Here is a 20,649-nt window from a genome sequence, read left to right as displayed (position 1 = left end):
TTTCTGATCTTATATATTATTATAGATAATATATTATCTATACTAATATATAAAATACTTAAGTGACTGACATACTGATTAATCACGATCCTGCTCAAACCACTCAACGTAAGAAGCTCAATTTTGACACACAGGTTGATTCTAGGGTGTAGAGGTTCGATAAGAAGGGATTTTTCGAAATTCCATTTCCAATCAAGAGGGTGAAACCACCCCTCAAATATTACAATATTTTTTATTTAAAAAACGGTGAGTTTTTCGGAAAAACTCTTAAACACGTATATTTTATTTTGTTGTTTTACATATTTTAAGATTTTTTATAAATTTATACAGGGTGTTTCGAAAAATCTGGTCATTGATTAATCACGACCCTGCTGCTTGACGTAAAAAGCTGATCTTTGGAAAACAGATTGACTTTAGTGTGTAGAAGTTCGATAAGAAGGGATTTTTCGAAACTCGAATTCTAAGGGGGTGAAACTATCCCTCAAATATTAAAATATTTTTTATTTAAAAACTGGTGAGTTTTTCGGAAAAACTCTTAAACACGTATATTTTATTTTGTTGTTTTACATATTTTAAGATTTTTTATAAATTTATACAGGATGTTTCATAAAATATGACCATTGAGTAATCACGATTCCGCTTAAACTGCTTGACTTTTAAATTGACGTTTGATACGTATAAGGTGGGATTTCTCGAATCAAATTCCAAGAGGGTGAAAACGCCCCTCAAATATTACAATATTTGTTATTTAAAAAACGGTTAGTCTTTCGGGAAAACGCTTGGACAAGCATAATTTATTTGGTTTTTTACATATTTTGATTTTTTTTTAAATCATATAGGTGTTCCAAAAAGTTGGGTAATTTCTTAACCACGATTCTGCTTAAACTGCTTCTCATAAAAAGCTTATTTTTGGCAAACGGATTTTTCGAAAGTCAAATTCCAACGAGATGAAACTACCCCTCAAATATTACCAAGTTATATAATAATATCGCTATATTGTTTTTTCTCATGCTGACATAAATTTGAGAAAATTTTATCCAGTTTGTATGTTAATGGAAATTCTTGCTTTGCTTTATCATCACCATTACAAATGATTAATTCGACGCGAACGAAGTTGCTGGTACACGCTAGTACCTGATATAAAGCTTCATTCAGAACCTCCCAATTAGTGGAATAAATTGGTGGTTTCAATTACACTTTATACTTTTTAGTTTACGATCATTCACAATGTTTAAAAAACATAATTAAAATTAATAAAATATCCTAGCAACAGCTTGCATTAGTCTGTTGTATCAATAGGGGAAGCATAATATTTAGCTTATAAAACAATAAACTTTTGATTTCTAACCAAAATTTTTCTTGACGTGTGATAATCAAAGGCCAAAATGACATTCCTCGTAAATTTTGAAGTATAATTAGTGGAAAAGTCAAAGGTTTGTTAACTTTTTCCAATAATTGAAAATTACTACCACTAATTATGATGTTCTGAATCCTTACATTAAATTAGGTGAACAAACTTCTACGGCTAATTGAAACTACTAGTTTATTCCACTGATTTCGAGGTTCTGAATGAAGCTTAAGGGTTTTCGAAGATTTTTTGATCCTATTTTACATTAAAACGTAAGAAATATGAGATAAATAAATATCATATATTTAGAATTCATGTTTTATTAAGTAATTTCTTTTAATATTAGGCAATAAAAGATAAAAACTATATATTTAACTGCTGGTATTTGAAAGATTGAAAATATTTTAAAACATGTCCCACATGACCCGGTTGCAAAAGGAAATGTATGTGTTTTGGGTTTCTTTTCAAGAATTTTGCATACAAAAGTTTCTTTGTTATTTATGCACTTCCCTAAACTCCCTCTAGTTGAACAGTATTGTCCAGCTGTGGCTTTAAAAAATTGAAGATGTAGGCAGTTTTTCTTGATCTTCTCGTCTCCTATACAAAATCTCTCATGAATTCTTCCTTTTATATCATGTTTTTTATCTGTACGACTTGTCATATTTCTGATTCTTTCAAATACACGTTTGTCCTGTTTTTCTTTTATGAGGATTTGTGTAGCGCGAAAAGCTGTGACGCATTTGTCATCTAGCTGGCAACAATGTTCACACGATTTGAGTTTTACAGGTGCACAATCACATTCGGTAAGACCCAATCTATCGCATTCGTAGCTATGGCATACGTCATTTAAACAGCGGCCTCTTACGCCGCACGGACAACTTTTACCTTCATATTTGCCGGTGCATGGGCATGTCATATCAAAATTATTGCAGTACTGAAAATAAAAAAAAAATATATATATATATATATATATATATATATATATATATATATATATATATATATATATATATATATATATATATATATATATATATATATATATATATATATATATATATATATATATATATATATATATATATATATATATATATATATATATATATATATATATATATAAAGAAAATAAAAAAATATACATACAGGGAGTCCCAGGCTGAGCGTGCATTAGAAGTTTCTGGAAAACTACAATATATAGATCGGAGATTTTTTGCACATCATTGTTTTACAATGAGATCTATCGATTAAAAGTTTAAAGTGTATTGATAAAAATATATCTTGTATTTTCGCTCTTTAGCTATGGTCGAAAAAAAAATGGCGCAAAGTCATGGAAATGAAAGTCTTGGAAATTATGATCGATGACATACTGCTTTCTGAACAAAGGGTCACAATATAAATAAATAAAATAAATAAATAATGATTTTTATTGTATAAAGAGTAATATTACAAATATACAATATTACACAATAATTGGTAGCATTGTTTGGTAGCATTGGTAGCCACTCCACCATAAAATAAAAGTAAATGATTCTGCGCTTAGAATTCGAATTATAAAAAAAATGCAAAAGAATAATTACAATAAAGAATATATTTTTTTTAAACAGCTGATCATTAAAACGATTTTAAATTAATTTAATTAGTAGACAATAATGTATTATTTTTAATTAGCAAACAAACGATTTTTTATATCAAATTTAAATCTTGAAAATGGTGAATCTAGTATATCTAGAATTGGATTTAACAATAAAGGTGCCTTATAGGAAAAACTACATTTAAATTTTGCACTAAATGCCGCGGGACTGTAAAAGTATTTAATCTAATATCTCTACTATGGATTTCTGATCTTTTTATAAGTACATTGTATAAATATGGAGGAACTTTGTATGTACAGACTTTATATAATAACATAATATAAAGGTATTGAAAACGTAAAGAGAGTCTAGGCTCATTCAATTTAATTAGGTGAGGAGTTACGTGCTCTCTATATTGTAGATCACAAACAAATCTCACCGATGCATTTTGTACTCTCTGTATTTTTGCTTGGTTGTAGTTTGTCAATAAAGTGCAATAAATCTGACTGCAATAGTCCCAATGTGGATATATCAGCGCCTTTATTAGGTGAAGTTTTGTCGCTTCATCCAACAAAAATTTCAGATTATACATGCCCTTCAATTTAAACATAGCTTGTTTGTATACTTTATTACAGTGATGTTCAGTCAGGCCGCTGTCTAGGTAAACTCCCAGGTTCTGGCAACATCGACCCATTGGATCAGAGTACCACCAATAGATAAATCAAAATTGGAAACAATAAAGTTTCTACTCCTCGCATTACCTACACAAAGTGTATGAGTTTTATTAGAATTTATTATTAGTCCATGGTTACTACACGATGTTTCGTAAGCAGCCAAATCGCCGTTCAAAATAGTAACAGAGTCCCCAGCATCTTCAATGGCAGTTTCCAGATATATCTGTACATTGTCAGCGTACATATGCATTTGACACTTATGAATCGCTGATGGCAAATCAAATGTGTATAATAAAAATAAGAGTGGGCCCAAGATGCTACCCTGGGGCACTTCATTCGTTGTCACGCTAAAGTTGGATAATTCTAAACTATTCAGCTTTACTCGTTGTGTCCTATCATTTAGATAATCTTCAAACCAAGACAATGCAGCAGTATCACATCCGATGAATCAAAGCTTAGCTAAAAGCAATTGAAAGTTAACCGAATCGAATGCCTTACTCTGATCCAAGAGAACTAACATTGTACACTTAGAACCATCCATGGCGCGAGAAAGATCATCTACAATCTTAAGCAAAGCTGTAGATGCCCCATGTTTAGCACGAAATCCAGATTGGACCATTGGAAGAATATTGTTAGCCTCCAAAAACTCTAAAATTTGTTTATAAATTATCTTTTCGAATAATTTCGATATAGCCGGTAATATACTGATAGGTCGCAAATCACCAAAAGAACCGGGCGTCAATACCTTAGATATAGGGAGAATATTAGCTGATTTCCATGCACAAGGAAATTTACCAGATATGATTGAGCTGTTGAATATATTTTTGATATGAGTTATGCAGTGTGGCAATACGAGGTTTAGCATTTTTATATTGATATTGTCGGTACCGTAAGCACTAGATTTTATTTCCCTTAGGTTAGTATAAATATCTGTTTCATTAATTAAATTAATACTAAAATGTACATTATTGTACAGTTTGTTGTTTTGATAGTAGCTTAACGTATTAGGATCAACTTTTGAATATCCGGCCGCTGTCAAGAAATAATTATTCATTGCATTAGGGTCACTTAGTTCTTTAGGAATATTAATAACGATGTTTGATTTTGTAGCAACCCCCCATTCTGAAAAATTCTGCCATAGTTTTTTACCATTATTTTTATTTTGTTCTACAATATATGATATGGCTAGATATATGATATGGCTAGATCCATTTATTTACATCACTTGACGTTTAATGTTTAAAGGCTTTTCATAGGCTACTGGTTAAAATCAAGGAAAATATACGCTTTAAAACTAAATCTTAAATAACTTTAACGATTTATTTTGGGTATAGGAACATGTATAGTAAAAAGTATCAAATTAAAAAACATTTTCACTAGTGAAATAAAAAAGGGGGTTTCCATTTGAAAAAAATGATATATGACCATTTTTCAATCGCTTAATTCCATGACAGCTACCGCCATTATTATATGACATTCGAACAATTTAATTTTTGAAATAGATAGCCACATATCTTCTCTTTATGTCACAGTGGCTGCGGTAATCACTAAATGTGACGTTTCGGCTATACACATTTTTTTGACAGGCAGTTTTTTTCGTCCAAAAATTTTTTCGTCCAAAAAATGTTAGGTTGTTTGATATCAAAATTCATAAAATTTTACGGAGAAATTAAGTATGTAATAAAAAATGAGGGTACTCATTTAAAATAAGAAAGTTTCTGTCACCTTCCGGTACTTCCGGAAATATTTTTAATCGATAGATCTCGTGGTGAAACAGTAATGTGCAAAAAATCTCCAATCTAGATCTTATAGTTCTCTAGAAACTTCTAATGCACGCTCAGCGTGGGACACTCTGTATATGTATATAGTATTTTGTGGTATTTTCAACTAATAGTATAATCGCCAAAGAAGTTCAACATTACATCATTATTTGTCAAATATGTGTTTTAGGGTGTGTCTGAGATCAGTTCATATTTTTTAGAAAATTTTAAGTAGGTACGTTCCTATATTATTGATTAAGCAAGTTACGGTTTTTCTCTTTCTCGAAATAGATCATTTATAAGCTTAGCAACGAGCTCTTGTTCATTTCGTTTAAATCTTTGAGGCATTTTTGCATTAAAAAAAATTGAATTTTGTTTGACAGCAAGAATCGTTTTTGGTTTGGCATTGTGTGACATCATGGTACAAAGAAAACAAGGTATGATCGATAGCGGCTCCAATTTCGTTCAGTTCGCGCATACCACCTGTGACGTCACTAGGAAAATAAGGAATAAATAAAAAATAGTGAAAGTTGACAGGAGATCTGTATTTTTTGGGGTTATAGTTAAGAATTGTTTATTTTTAAGACTTTTTAGTTCATTTAATTTAATAATTACTAAAACCAGCAGTTCCAAATATATATTTAAAAATAAAAGACAAAAATCCAAAATATAATTATCTATTAACATGGATTTGAACGATAATAATAGGTAAGAATACTAAATTTATTTCTATATTCGGTATAAAATTGTTTATTAGGTTTTTAGTTTGCGATGTTTATGGTAAATAATTTTCATGTTCATTGCCTCTGAATTCACATGAGGACAGAGATGAGGATATCTATGGAAAAGTAACCACAAGAGGAATTGTTACATCATTTAAAAAATGTTGGGAAGTTGAAGTTTCCCATCGAAAAGTAGAAAATGCCAATGCAGATGAATGTATTGTAATTGTGATAGAAGTAATTCCAAGGGTGAAGTCTATTATAATTAGTGACCTGTGCTTCTTTTTATATGTAGATGTTTCAGGTTTTGAGAATAAATCGGTTGAACGAAACCCAAAATTTAGAGGAAGTATTTGCATACCCAGAATATGACCATCAAGGATTATATAGCTCAAATTTCCTTTAATGGTAGGCAATTATTCAATGCAAATTAACTTTTTAAGTGACTGAAATATTAAATAGTTTACAATATGGTATATCACTGTAAAAATATATTACTTTTAGGTACAATTAGGGCCCGATATATTTCAAAAAGTAGAATATTATTTTATATTAAATGAGGTATTGTACCAACGATCAATTTATATATTAATACCGGAGATTAAAAAATAACAGAATAAATAGTTCTTTTTTTTATACTACAAAAATAAACTATAGAATACAACAGTATTTAAAAAATTAAATAAAAAATTTATGTCCCGGCCGAGATTCGAACTCTGGTCTCTCGCTTCCTAGCCTGACTCTTTACGCACTGCTCCACAGTAACTTGCTTAGCGATAATTCAATGACGGTATATAAACAAAAAAACAGGTTTATTATAATATCTTGACGATTTGAACTGGCGCGCGGAGCGTGCTGACCAATAGCGCCAGTTATCACCTGTGACGTAGCGACAACCTGCGCAATATCATACCTTGTATTCTTTGTACCATGTGTGACATCGATGTCCGTCAATAAAGTTATAACCCCAAATCAAATGAAAGTGACAAATTTTTGATTGGATTCTAACGTATTTAGTAGTAGGAACAAAAAAAATTGTTTTTTTGTTTTTTGTTTTGCAGAAATAATATATTATGAAAGTGTTAATTTGGTAAAGTTTTTACCACATTGTCCAATATTGCGTAGGTGCATTTATTGGTGCAACAAATTCCTTGGGACGGGTGACACTTGTATCCTTTTTTTCTGTTTACCTTACACGGTTGTTCACTAGTACGTCTCGGCACACAACAAGGATCCTTTTTGCTACATTCCATCATCAAACCGCAATCACAATCTTCGTCTTTTTCTAAGATCGCTAAAAACAAGTTCTTTCATTGCATTAAGTTTGAGAATAATTATGTCTTGTTTTTGAACATATTGGCACAAAAAACAAACTAGGGAGCATTTTTAAACAGCCTCTATACTATGCCCAAAATGTTTTACGAAATATTTCGTGACGCAAGTACGATAAATGTAAGCCCGTGTTATAAAAATTAGTTCCAACATTTCCTGAAATAGATCGAGACCCGCCGCCCGCCGTGATTGGTTGTTTTTTATTGTTAACCCAGATTAACAATCAACCAAGTCACAGCGCGTGGGCATTTTGTTAAATAGCACGAAGCAATCAAGGTCAAAATTTGTGGTGGCTTCAGAAAAACAAGTAAACATGGAAAAACTGATATGAAAACAAGTACCGATGGTAGCTTAAATTGGCTATTCCTCGAAGGTTACACAAGAATATTTAGTTTTAATCATTGTCAATATTATTAATTACAACGTAGTAAAAAATTATATAAAGCAGTGACTAACTAGCGATCTACCATTTATCGACTTATAATCCACGGTATTGCGCCTGATGGACAAAATATACACAAAATTATTTAAAAAATCGTCTAATTATTTCATATTTCTGGTTATGGTAAAGTAACATTTATACTGCGGTCTCTGTCAAAGTTGAGTTTACGAATTTGGTTTTGTTTTCTCCTATTTTTAATTCTCTAAATGCCTGCATAATAAATACTAGTTGAATGGATATTAAACCTTGCTGGGTGCTAATAAAAGTATCGTTTACAGATTTCTCTTAAGCACAAAAAGGAACATTGCTTTTAAAAAATGTCCGGTCAGGTCAATCAATAATTTTCCCATGTAGCTCGATATATTGATAATGTTACCAGTAATACTCATCAAGCAATACTACTCTTATATTAATCATTTATCCGTAAACAAACATATCATATACAATTTTATATACTAATTCATCATAATAAAATTAAATCATAAAAAATATTGTTATTATATTCCTGCAGTTTAAGTGCAAAATTTTGTCCTTAAATATCAACTATACATATAATAAACGCGTGTTCAAATATTAATTTCGTGGAATATATATCAACATAAAACGAGAGGTAATTAACGAAATATTATCGTAACAACAGATATTTTAGAAACGTCTAGGTTTACTTATTTCACTGAGATTTATGAAAAAAAGTCCTTTGCCTTGGGTAGAGATACCGCCACGTTATGAAAATAGCTCAAAACGAAACAAATCTGAACGAGGCAACAAGAAACGCCCAAAAAATCTCCCCACGCCCTCCTCACTAGTAGTTTTCAATCGCTTTTAAGAATCGAAAGTAGGTCGAGTCAGACCGAAGTGGGTCAAGACGACTGGAAATAAATCAAAATGCGACAAAGCTGGGCGATAAAACGCGACCTTGGTCTCTTTCGAAGAGTTTTTCGCATAGTGTAGAAGCTGTTTTAAAGAGCCGACATTTTTTTTAAATATCTAGTAAACCATATTTATTTTCGAAAATCCGAAAGGCGCGTAATATGTTCTCCATTTGACCGAATCTCTCAGCATCGTAGAAAACTCACCCTGTATAATATATACTTACTGTTTCCACAAAAGGAGGCCTCGACGGGTTCAAAGCACTTAGCTTTCATCACCATGACATCGATCATTCTTCGTTTGCTGCAAGAAGAAAATGAAACTTGCTTTTTATTTGTGTATCTATCAAAGACAACCGGGCTCATAATATGACCAAAGCAATCCAATCTTCCATCCTCTGAATCATGTAGGCTTCCGAAAGTGTGTCCTACCAAAAGAAATTATAATATAATAATTACAATATTTGTTTCGGGATCGCACAAAGGAATATTTCACTTGTCTTAAAACTGGCCATAAGTAGAAAATTCAAACGGCAGAAAAAACGGGAGTTATTTTTTTATTTCTACATGAAATTAATCAGGTCATCAGTTTAGCAGTAGAGAAATACAGGGTGATTCACGACGATGCGATGGTTAGACGTTTATGGAGAACAAGTGACATAATTCTTCTGAAAATTTGGATTTTTACATAAAAACACCCGCTCAAAAAACAAAATCGCTCTTTATTCAAAATCTGAGCCAGATAGGCCATGTAGAAAACTCAATTTAAATCTGCTTCTGAGCGTTGCATTTGAAATAATGAACTTTTGATGTAAAATAAATATTTAAAATAGACCAGCAATTTTTGATACCCCTGTATACATTTAAGGAAGTAATCAATTTATTTATTAAAATTTATTTCTCTACAGGGTGTTGACAAAGTTTCTTATTATAGCATCCATATTTAAATATCTCAAAAACCAAAGTTTAAACGTATTAAATCTTTATAATAAACTAGTTGAAGCCAGGCGCATCCGCCACGACATCAGAAAAAAAATACTTTTTATTTTTTGTTTAATTAAATGAAAAACAAAAAATCCGGCGACGACAGCTATCTTTTAGTAAAAAAAGCAACTTTCTAGAGCAAGTCGTTACTTCAGTAGAGACGACACAGATAAACATTAGCATTTTATATATGTAGATGCCTAATTTTATGTGCAAGGATCCAAAAATGTAATGTTACAGATAATTTTCGAACGTTCCAGAAACAGCCGCTAGGATATACTGGGTGGTCCGAACTGTATTCCGGAAACTTTGGCAGCACATCCTCTATAGATGAAAATAAGTAAAAAAGTTCGTATAAATGTGTGTCCTAAAATGCTTAGTTTCGGAGATACAGGGTGTAGAAGTTTAATTTTTATTTCGATTTTTTCCAAATAATTTATGAAGTTACGTCAATATTGGGATGAAAATTGGTGTCTGGGAGTATTTTGAAATGAGAAATTTGATTTTGATGTCAATATAACTCCTACTTGTAGAGGGCGCCACCTACATGTGTTTTAACTGTTTTGAAGAGTAATAACTTTTCGTCCGTACCTGTATAAAACTATGGAGTGAAAAAATATACATTTCCATGACTTTTTACGTAAAAAATGTCTCTTGGTAAAACTCGCTGCGAGCAACCGTTCCCAAGATATTTAGAATGAAAATAGTCAATACCATGTCATTATTGACAAAAAATAAACACGCGGCGTTGAGTAGATAGTTACTTGACTGAAATAATAAATTTGGGAATTTTTTTTTTTAATTAATCATAAACTTTTCTGCGAAAAAATGATGATAAAACAGTTTCTGTTGAACTTTTGGCACAAAAACATTTTAAATTTATGATTTCAGTTTAATAACTATTTAGTCAACATGTTTAATTTATGTCAATTATGATAGGTATTGATAATTTCGATTCCAAATATCTCGAGAACCATTACTCGCAGCGATTTTTACTCGCAGACATTTTTTACGTAAAAAGCTTCGTAAATGTATATTTTTTTACTCAGTAGTTTTATACAGATACGGACGAAAAGTTATTACTCTTCAAATTAGTTAAAAAAATATGTAGGTGGCGCCCTCTACAAGTAGGAGTCATATTGACATCAAAATCAAATTTCTCATATCAAAAAATTCCCAAAAGGCACCAATTTTCATGAAAATATTGACGTTACTTCGTAAATTATTTGAAAAAATCGAAATAAAAATGAAACTTACACCCTGTATTTCCGAAACTAAGCATTTTAGTACATACATTTAAAGAAACTTTTTTACTTATTTTTATCTGAAGAATATGCTGCCGAAGTTTCCGGAATACAATTCGGACCACCCTGTATGAAAAGCCCACCTTCGGCAGTTGAGCAAGTTTGAAGTTTGAAAATATGATTGATTTAAATTGCGAATGGTGACAATTTGGCGAATGATTTTTTTAAATATTTAATTATGTGTTGTAATCAGTATAAAATTAGTGGACCCACGGAATCCGTAACAATACATTTTGCTGACAATATAAGGAGATAAAGTATTTCATGATACCTATCTCGTGAGCGATCGTTGCTTCGAACTGCATTTGATTTAGTGTTCTGCCCTCGTACAAGTACGCTGTCGCGAGAAATGTATTGAAAGTAGTGTCATAGAAGGTGCTTTCACATATTCCACCAAGTCCATAATTATTGTCATCTGCGCCAACAAATGCTAATCCCAGAACACTTTCATCAAATACTTGTGCTGTTAAAAGACCTCCTAAACAGTAATTACCCAGTTCCTGATACCTAAAACCATTTATCTACACTCAAATGCAAAAAAACGCAACGGAGAAATTTTTGGTCAAATTTTAAAGTGTTATATTTTTGTTATTTTTAGCCTTATTTTTATAATTCTTTTTTATCAATTTATTAGTATTTGGCATATTATACAGGATTAATCGGGGGGTTGTTTTTTTACCCTAACTTTAAAACACCAGGTGCAATAATTTCGTGTGCAAATTTTCTTTTTTTGTAAAAAATATAATTTGTTTTTTGGATCATGTCAATACATGCCTAGGTTAATTTTTAAGTGCGAAATGAACTTGCCACCAACAATTTGCAATTTTTTCAAGTATCATTCCTTTTTGAAGTTGTTTTTCAGTATGACAAGGCGGCTTTGGTGATTAGTGTGAATTATATACCACTATGAACTGTTTATCATGTTCGACCTTTGGGAAATACTTGGCAGGAGGGTTAGAGGTCGCTACCAGCTTCATTAAATGAACTTCGCTTGGTCCTTAAAGAAGAATGGGAAAACATATCACAATGTGATATATGCAGCCTCAATGACAGTATGAACGGACGTATACAGGCAGTTATAACAGCGAAGGGAGGCAATAAAAGTACTAGGGTATTTTTTACATTTTAATTTTTCTGTTTGTATACTTGATTATTACAGATATTTTTTTAATATCATTAGTTCCGTTATCATCTTGGTCCAGAGCTAGTACTGGGAATACCCAAATGTATGGCCCGTAGTGCACTAAAACTCTGGATCAGGGAAAAGCAGAATGTCCACTGGAGAAACAGATAGGGGCACAGGCAGAGTAAGGCTTTTATCCAAGGACCAAGCTCTAAAACCGCAAAAGAACTGCTAATGCTTAGCAAGAATAAATTGCGGATTACAACATGCCTCTTGACAGGACACATGGCTGTCAAGTGTTACCTGAACAAGCTCAACCTGTATCAAGGAAGTCTTTGCTGCAAACTCTGCGATAAAGACCCTGAAACAGCGGGGCACATAATATGTTACTGCGAGGCTCTGGATCACAAGCGACACTTTTTATTTGGGAAAGCTAGGCTAGAACCGGAGGAACTATGCTCCCATCCTATCAAGGACCTGCATAAGTTAGTGCAGGGCACAGGTATAGGAGAATGGGTGCAGATATAGAAAGGGGACAAACACAATAGGTCGCAGTGTTTCCGGCAGAGGACGGCCCCTTATTGTGATAAAAAAAAGTTCTGTTATCGTTGCTAATGTTTATTAAAACCAGGACTGTATCGTTAATTTTTAACATTTCTTTTTAATTTAGTATAGAATATCCAATGCAGCGTAATATGACGTTACGACAATAGTCACCAAAACCATCTCGTCATATTAAAAAATTACATCAAAAAGTAATAATAAGATAATTGAAAAAATTGCAAATTGATCGTAATTTATTTCGCTCTTAAAAATTAATCAAAGCATTTATTGACATGAATCGAAAAACAAAATGCTCAAGAGTCATGTTCTGACCGTAAAATTATATTTTAGGAAAATTCACACACGAAATTTTTGCACGGGGTGTTTTAAAGTTATTGAAAAAACAACCCTTCGATTAACCCTGTTTAATATGCCAAATACTAAAGTTTGTAAAAACTTAATTAACGAATTAAAGTTGATATAATTATGTACAGCTTGCTAAAAAAATCATGAGGGCTAAAATTAACAAAAATATAACACTTTAAATTTGACCAAAAATTTTTCCGTTGCGTTTTTTTGCATCTATAAAGAAACTACAGTTCGCCAAATCTGTTTTTTTTTGTCCTGTATACGCGCATTGTATATGTTAAGTATGGATTTAAAATTACCAAATATTACTTAATCATTTCCCATAAAAAAATTACATATACAGTACATCTATCCGTTCTGTAGTATTTTCAATATCATTACTTATACAAAAATTTCAAAAATACCCAATCAGTTTTATTTTTTTCCGCGTTTTTCCACGTAAATGAGACATAATCTTTATACAAATTAAAAAATTAAGAAGAAAAACCATGAAAAATTAATAAAATCACGCAACTATTTTACCGATAACGACTTTACTGTCCTCAAGCTCAGATGTCCTCACAGTTCGAATTATTAATCAAAAACTGTTAAAATTATTGTGCACTGAAGTTTGACAATGAATGTCTTTTAAACGGTTAATTTAATCGACTAATCATAAGAAACCATTTTTGTAGAGCAGTAAATTTCCTATAAAACCGTGTATTGCGCTGGTCATAATGATTTTTTATTAACGAGTTATAAAGTTCATAAGAAAAAAAAAACTGGCTTAAAATAATCAAACTTAAACCTTTAATAACTCTCTAACGGTGAGGTTTACAAAAAAAAATATAAGAGACCTTTTTTGTAGAGAAATCAATTTCCTACAAATGTGTGAGATGAGATATTTTTTCAAAATATTTAGATATCGAGATATGAATTTTTCTTTCTAATAATAAGGAAAAAATAGAAAACTGAACGACGGAGGACCTTCCTATTAAAATTAAGAGCTCATACTTGGAGATAATTTTTTTGACGTGTCTACTAATCTTTTTTTTTTCACTGTACAAACTGGATCAAAAAAATAGTCGATTTTTTTGACCTACCCTAATGGACAGGTTGATTAATATTAGTGAAGGGGAAAACCGATTAATTTCAATAATCGAGTACTCGAGTTTCAAGCGATTGCAATAGCCCAGCGATCGCTCGAGCGAAATATCCCAACTAGCAAATATAGTTCCCAGTCCTTTTTAAAATGTCACTGCCCCTAAAATATAGTTCCTAGACCCACTCTGCCACTTAAAATGTTACTCTATAAGGAATAGTCACTTTGAAGTATATTTCGAGAGTGACCGGTTAGTTCCTATCTACCATAAACGTGGAAAATAAACACCCCGATTGCAAGTCGCAAACATGTAATTTAAAGAAGTGGCTGGAACTACCCGAATCTTCGAATATGACACCATAAAAGACCAAAAACTTTATAGTAACTTTTCAAAGTAGGAATTACCAACAAGTGCTACCATAATGCCTCCATTAAGTTTTTGTTACTTTATAGTAACAATTTAAGTTACGGGGTAGTCGCGGCCACGACACCTAGTTACTTCTAATTTATAGTAGCATTGAAACTAGCAAAATGGTTACTGCTACCTTCCTAGGTCACTATAAAGTAGCCGTCGCTCATCCATTGCCACTAAAAAGTCACGGGGGTCAAAAACGGCTACTTTATAGTGACCGTAACTTAATATACCCTAATAAATATAATTGTCTCAGATTGCATAGTGTGCTTTCGTAACGGATAAGTCGCATTCACCAGTAGGCTACTTTATAGTAACACATCATAGTAACTCTTTTAGTGGCAAAAACTACCCAAGACACTACCCGGCTACTCAAAATCTTTCCCCATTTTGGTCGCAGTTACTTAGCAGCTACGAATATACGACGTAGCCGCCGATGGTCATCGCCCACTTTGTAGTGGCTTTGATAGTAGCAGTTACGTATCTGCCACTATAAATGCTAGTTGGGATCGCTCGTATTTAAAAATACGGTTTTTCGCCCGTCGCTTCTTGTAAGGGTTGTAAGTACTCGTTAACGCCAAGCGCCAAGCAGTGAGTTGCGTGCGCAGGGCACATATTCTTTCGGTGATGAGTGGCAAATAGCATGCGATTCGCTTGATCGCTTGATTTAATTTATTTCAAAGCATTATCGATGTAGGTCGTAAAATTTTGTCCCTCAGATATGCAACGGATAACGTCGTATAAATTTGCTACCTGCAATGTATGTAGAAAATTCGCTCCGCTTTTTATCGAGTATGTCACATTAAAATCGGATTTCAATTTATTTAATTCTAGGATCGCTTGCATTCGTCGCTCGTAACTCGTCACTTGCATCGCTCGTTCATAATCGAGCGATGTCGGTTATTTCAATAATCGAGAACTCGAGCGAATTTTCGCTCGACTTATCCCATCACTAATTAATATCTCTGTCATTATCTGTGGTATTAATATTACCGAAGATCAACTTACATGGTAAACGTAGTAAGCGCGGAGATAGAGTCTGCTGGTATTGTGCCACTATATTTCTCAAGATAATATGGAGGTTTTATAGTTTCGACAATCTCTAGTTTTTTAATGTAGAAACCTATATTATCTGCTCCGCCTTTCATATCGAAGTCAGTAGTTCTAAAGATGACGTTCGATTCTTCCAAAGTGAACAAAACGTGCGAGATGGCTGATTGTTTATTACCTCCATGTAGTATTCGTAGAAATGAGTTATCCATTACTAGTAATAATGGACACAACATCCTAAAAATAGAATATAAATATATATTTCATTAGTTTAATAATAATTAAATGAGTTGAAGTAAATTAGGGTTAGAGTTACGCCATTTTTGACTTAAGAACGGCTAGACCAATGACTAAAGAATACCAGGACATATAACACCCGAGATCAAATTGTTACCATGGCTCCAAACAGTGCCGTGGCCATATATTTTTTCTTAACTTAGCTGCTTGAAGGGATATTTATATTTTTTATAAATGTTTTGACTACGCCTATGGTGTAGGCGGTGGTATCATACTAATTAATTACGAAAAAAACTTATTAAAATGTTAACAAAAGGTGCAAAACTAGTATCAACGTATAGCACATATCAAGTACATATAGTATCAGAAAAATAATTACCAAATTCTATAAGAAAAAGCTAAAAAGGTGGAGTGGACTGTTAATTTACTTATGAAACGCAATTCCTGGCTCTATCTTATCTTGGCGGCTTTTACACTTGAAGCTGAACACATCACCATTGTAATAAAGTTTATACACAATTCACTACACTAGAATTTTTAGGAGGAGGGTTAATCACCGCGACCTTACATAACTATTGTGTGTTTCCCTTTATTGAGTTATAAGCAGTTATAACTATTCATAAAGTCTTAGAGCTTTGACAAAAGCCAGTACTTGAGACGGCTCCATAGAGGCCAGCTCTCCATCTTCGACGTCAGCCATACCAAAGTTGCATGAACAGTTGTCTGGGCGTACTCAGTGATAAGGTGTTCTGGTGTTTTCCCATTTTTTTACTTTGCCTAATTTGTTCAGCTTCTTTAAGCATTCTATGACCAACTCCGAATTGATAGTTTCTGAGTTGTTCGCTTTTAGTACTGCTTGATTATCGGATAAGATGGCTGTTTGCTGTTTTCAAAAGTTTCTATTTAAGATCAATTTTACGCATTTTTCTATAGCAGAAGCATCTGAGTTTCTGTTTTTTGTATGCTGATATTCTTCAGTATGTCATCCACTGGAAGTCGGAGGAGTGGATTTTTTTTGAGGGCGTTCCAAATCCCTGACCGGAAAATTATCGCAGTAATGTTTCCTTCAATGACCATTCTAATCATTGTCGCATTGGCATAATTACCTAAGACAATATGCAGTGGTATTAGATCTGGGATGCTGTTCCCTAACCACAAATATGTGACATTTAAGTGCTGTGATATAGATAAGTTTGAATGTTTTACAACGGATGAACTACTAATGGCTTGTGATAGGTTAAAGAATAATAAGCACCAGGGCCTGCTGGTATTCCACCAGAAGTTATTAAACAGATGGCCAAGGTGAAGCCAGATTATGTGTTGTCAGTGTAGATATAATCAACTTGCCCAGTCAAACTGCTTTCCGACTCAGTGAAAAGTTGCAAAGTTATTATTAATCCTAAAACAAAAAAAAAATATAGGCGAACCAACTGCATACAGGCCCTTCAGCCTCCTGGACGTTGAAGGAAAGATATTTGAACACCTAATACTGGGAAGATTAAACAGCGAAGTGGAGAGAACTGGTGAACTGTGCGACAAGCAATTTGGATTTAGAAAAAGACGCCAAACGGTAGATGCAGTGATCCAGGTTATTGATATCTAAAAAAGCAGCAGCGTTTAATCATCGAAACCGCAACTTGTGTGCACTGATAACACTGGATGTTAGGAATGCTTTTAATAGCGCGTCATGGCAGCTAATCTTGGAAGAATTGAGAGAGAGGGGCATTAAAAATAGCCTAATAAGTATACTAAGTTCTTATCTGTCCGAGAGAAAAATCTTCTTGGAAACTGAAGAGAGAACGAAATTGGTAAGAATAAATTCCGGAGTTCCGCAGGGATCTATTCTTGATCCCACATTGTGGAATATTTTGACAATCCCCTGTTAAAGTTGGATGTGCCAGAGGGTATTACTCTCATTGGCTTCGCGGATGATGTAGCCATGGTAGTGATTGCTGATAACGAAGTTATCATATTATTTATATTTATCATTATTCATAATTTATCATTATTCATAAATACTTATGAATAAAGCTACTAATACACCGGCCTCTTGAGAATTTCTAAATGGATGGCACAAAAGGATTTACAGCTAGCACCACAAAAGACTGAGGCGGTAATTCTAACCTCCAAACCAAAACTGGCACCAATTCTTTTTGATGTTGAGGGAATATTGATCGTACCTAAGAATGCTGTAAAATACCTCGGAGTCTGGTTAGATAGTAAAACAACATTCTGTGAACATGTTACCCAAACAATCACTAAAGCGGAAACAACTCTAGCTGCATTATCAAAACTAATGCCGAACATAGGGGGCCCTAGGTCATCAAAGCGTAGAATTTTTGTAAGCGTCATACATTCGCAATTGTTATATGCAGCTCAGGTATGGTATAAGGCAATGGACAAAATAAAAACAAAGCGAAAGATAACAGCTTTGCAGCGCAAATTATGTATTAGAGTTTGTAGCGCTTACAGAACTGTATCTACTGAGGCAGTTGGTGTCATTGCGGGCATTCCTCCTATCCACTTATTAGCTCATGAACGAGCGGATAGATACAAGGGAGAGCTCAAACAAATAGCCAGGAAAACTGTGATGAGTGAAAAGTGGCAGGATTAGTGGAATAAAGGAAAATACAGAAGATGGACCTGGAGACTTATACCCAAAATCGAAAAATGGATTGACAGACCATATGGTGAAGTGGGATACCACCTGACACAAATGCTCTCTGGACACGGGTGCTTCCGAAAATACCTCTATAAGATGTGACGGGCAAGCTCTGAATCATGTTTGTTTTGTGGTGAAATAGACGACGTTGAACATATATTCTATTGTCCCAGATGGAAGGATGAGAGAGATCATTTTAAGAAGGAGAGTGGACTGGATTTCAATGAAACGAACTTGATGAGAAGCCTTGAGGGAGGTGAATTATTATGGGAAACAGTAAACAAATATAAAAATAATATACTAAGTAAAAAAGAAGAGGAAGCAGCCCCCCACGTCGAAGTAATGCGTAAGCGGTTCCGGCGTGGTGTGCTTACTTGAACGAGGAGGTTTTTTTTAGACGATAGGAATCCGGCACTACCCAGCTATGGATGTCTTATGGAAGATCTTTTTCCCTCCTCATAAAAAAAATAGATGGACATGTTCTCATGACACCAGTGATGCAGATTCATACCAGTCTCTTGCATACTTTGCACAGGTTTAGTCTTGCTGTACGTTGCTCTAAAATATCGATAGAGTTCATGAAAAAGAATATACCTATAGCAAATTAATTTCTAAATTTGATTGTCATTACATTATTTTAGTATATCCTAATTAATTTTCAATGATCGTATTGCTCATCTTCTAAGGTACCTACTTGAGATAGTTGTTATTTTACAGTTATCTGCAGTAGCCACAAATTATTATTTGCTAAATTCAAGTTACCCTTGCTGTTTCCATTTGTGAAACTCTTCCAAAGTAGACTTGTCGGGTTTGACGGTCAGTGCCTGCATCCTTTTTCGAAAAGCTTGTTTAATATGCGCTACCAGCTCGGGGTTATAATGGCTATTATTTTTATCGTGAAATATCTTCCCCAAATCTTCAGACTTGTCTATCAAAATGCCACTACTTTCTCGTCTAAATCTGTGTGTGGTCGACTCAGTTTGATCTATATAATAAACCTCTTTAGCGATAATAACCCTACCATAGAAATAGTTATCTTTGATGTATCCACTAATGGAAGAGTCCTCAGGTCTGTTCTCCATATAGCCTTCGTACAATTCAACATATTTATCAAAATCCTCTGAATAATTTTTACCATCACCATAAATAACCGTTAACGTGGATTTTCCTTTTAGGATAATATCGCTCTTTCTTTTTCTTATGTATGCATTGGATATGTTGTTTCTGTAGATGATTTTAAAGACATAACTAAAAGGGTTTGCTTCGTTTTTTCTATCTATGATTTTATTCTCGTAGCTGAATTGTTCATCAGAAGTTAGGTGATATTCTGGAAGCTCTTCCAAGATAGTCAAAGATATTACTTTTGCGCTGTTGAACAACAGATCGAGCACCACGTAGCTGACCAAAATAATAATTGTAATTTGAAAATTTTTCATTTTGCGCAAGTGACATATTTATAGAGATCAATAATAAAATGTCAAATCTTTTTACCTTTAATCTGCTATATTTTAACAAGAGAATACAGATCGTTTCAAAAAGATACAAAAAATAGTCCAATTTGTAATGTTCACAAACCATTTTTGTTGAAATGTTCTCTATAATACTGTAACTTTATACTTAACTTTTTAATAATTATTTTTTTTATATTTTTTCTTTCTATTTTTTCTAAATTAAAAAGAGCCAAGATAAGGCCAAACGCATGACAATACATATTATGTATTTACCGTACAATGTGGTCCGAACTGTATTCGGAAACTTAATATAAAATAAGTAGAAAACTTCGTATAAATATATATCCTAAAATACTTCATTTCGGAGATTCAGGGTGTAGAAGTTTCATTTTTAGTTCGATTTTTTCCAAATAATTTCTAAAGCGACTTCCATATTTTGATGAAATTTGGTGTCTGGAAGTTTTTTGACATGAGAAATTTGAGTTTGATGCTATGGTTTGATGACGATATGACTCCTATTTGTAGAGGGTCCCACCCAAGGACTGTATATATTCTAAAGGACTGTTCGATCGCGTCAAATCGCCGCTGTCGTAGTCGCCGTGGAATGCTACGTCACGCGCTGACCAGCGCTCCACAGTCGGCGGATGGTTATTCTAGCGGGGCAAAATCTCAAGAGCAATGTTTGGGACTTAAAATCTAAGAACGTAGCAAA

At 33.2% G+C, this 20,649-nt stretch overlaps 2 protein-coding genes across 3 annotated transcripts in view; one reads left to right on the top strand and one right to left on the bottom strand.

The window, feature by feature from the left end:
- LOC115874611 (transient receptor potential-gamma protein) overlaps window positions 1-20,649 on the top strand; it is a 312,812-nt gene that overhangs the window by 260,930 nt on the left and 31,233 nt on the right. The gene's annotated exons all lie outside the window — the stretch shown is intronic.
- Window positions 1,654-19,956, bottom strand: LOC115874612 (ADAM 17-like protease). 2 transcript variants are annotated; one of them, XM_030889820.1, is made up of 6 exons: window positions 19,249-19,956; window positions 15,546-15,824; window positions 11,281-11,516; window positions 8,949-9,149; window positions 7,182-7,372; window positions 1,654-2,282 (listed from the first exon to the last, which is right to left on the bottom strand). In XM_030889820.1, the coding sequence occupies exons 1-6, from the start codon at window positions 19,920-19,922 to the stop codon at window positions 1,671-1,673; spliced, it is 2,193 nt and encodes a 730-aa protein (XP_030745680.1). In that variant the 5' UTR covers window positions 19,923-19,956; the 3' UTR covers window positions 1,654-1,670. The 2 variants fall into 2 exon arrangements, with proteins under 2 accessions (XP_030745680.1, XP_030745681.1); XM_030889821.1 differs by having other exon boundaries at window positions 7,269-7,372.

The sequence above is a fragment of the Sitophilus oryzae genome, unplaced genomic scaffold (genome assembly GCF_002938485.1).
Source record: "Sitophilus oryzae breed Bouriz unplaced genomic scaffold, Soryzae_2.0 scaffold_1297_pilon_pilon, whole genome shotgun sequence".
Lineage (NCBI taxonomy): Eukaryota > Metazoa > Arthropoda > Insecta > Coleoptera > Curculionidae > Sitophilus > Sitophilus oryzae.
Note: the sequence above shows the minus strand (reverse complement) of the source record. Positions and strands in the feature narration are given on the sequence as shown.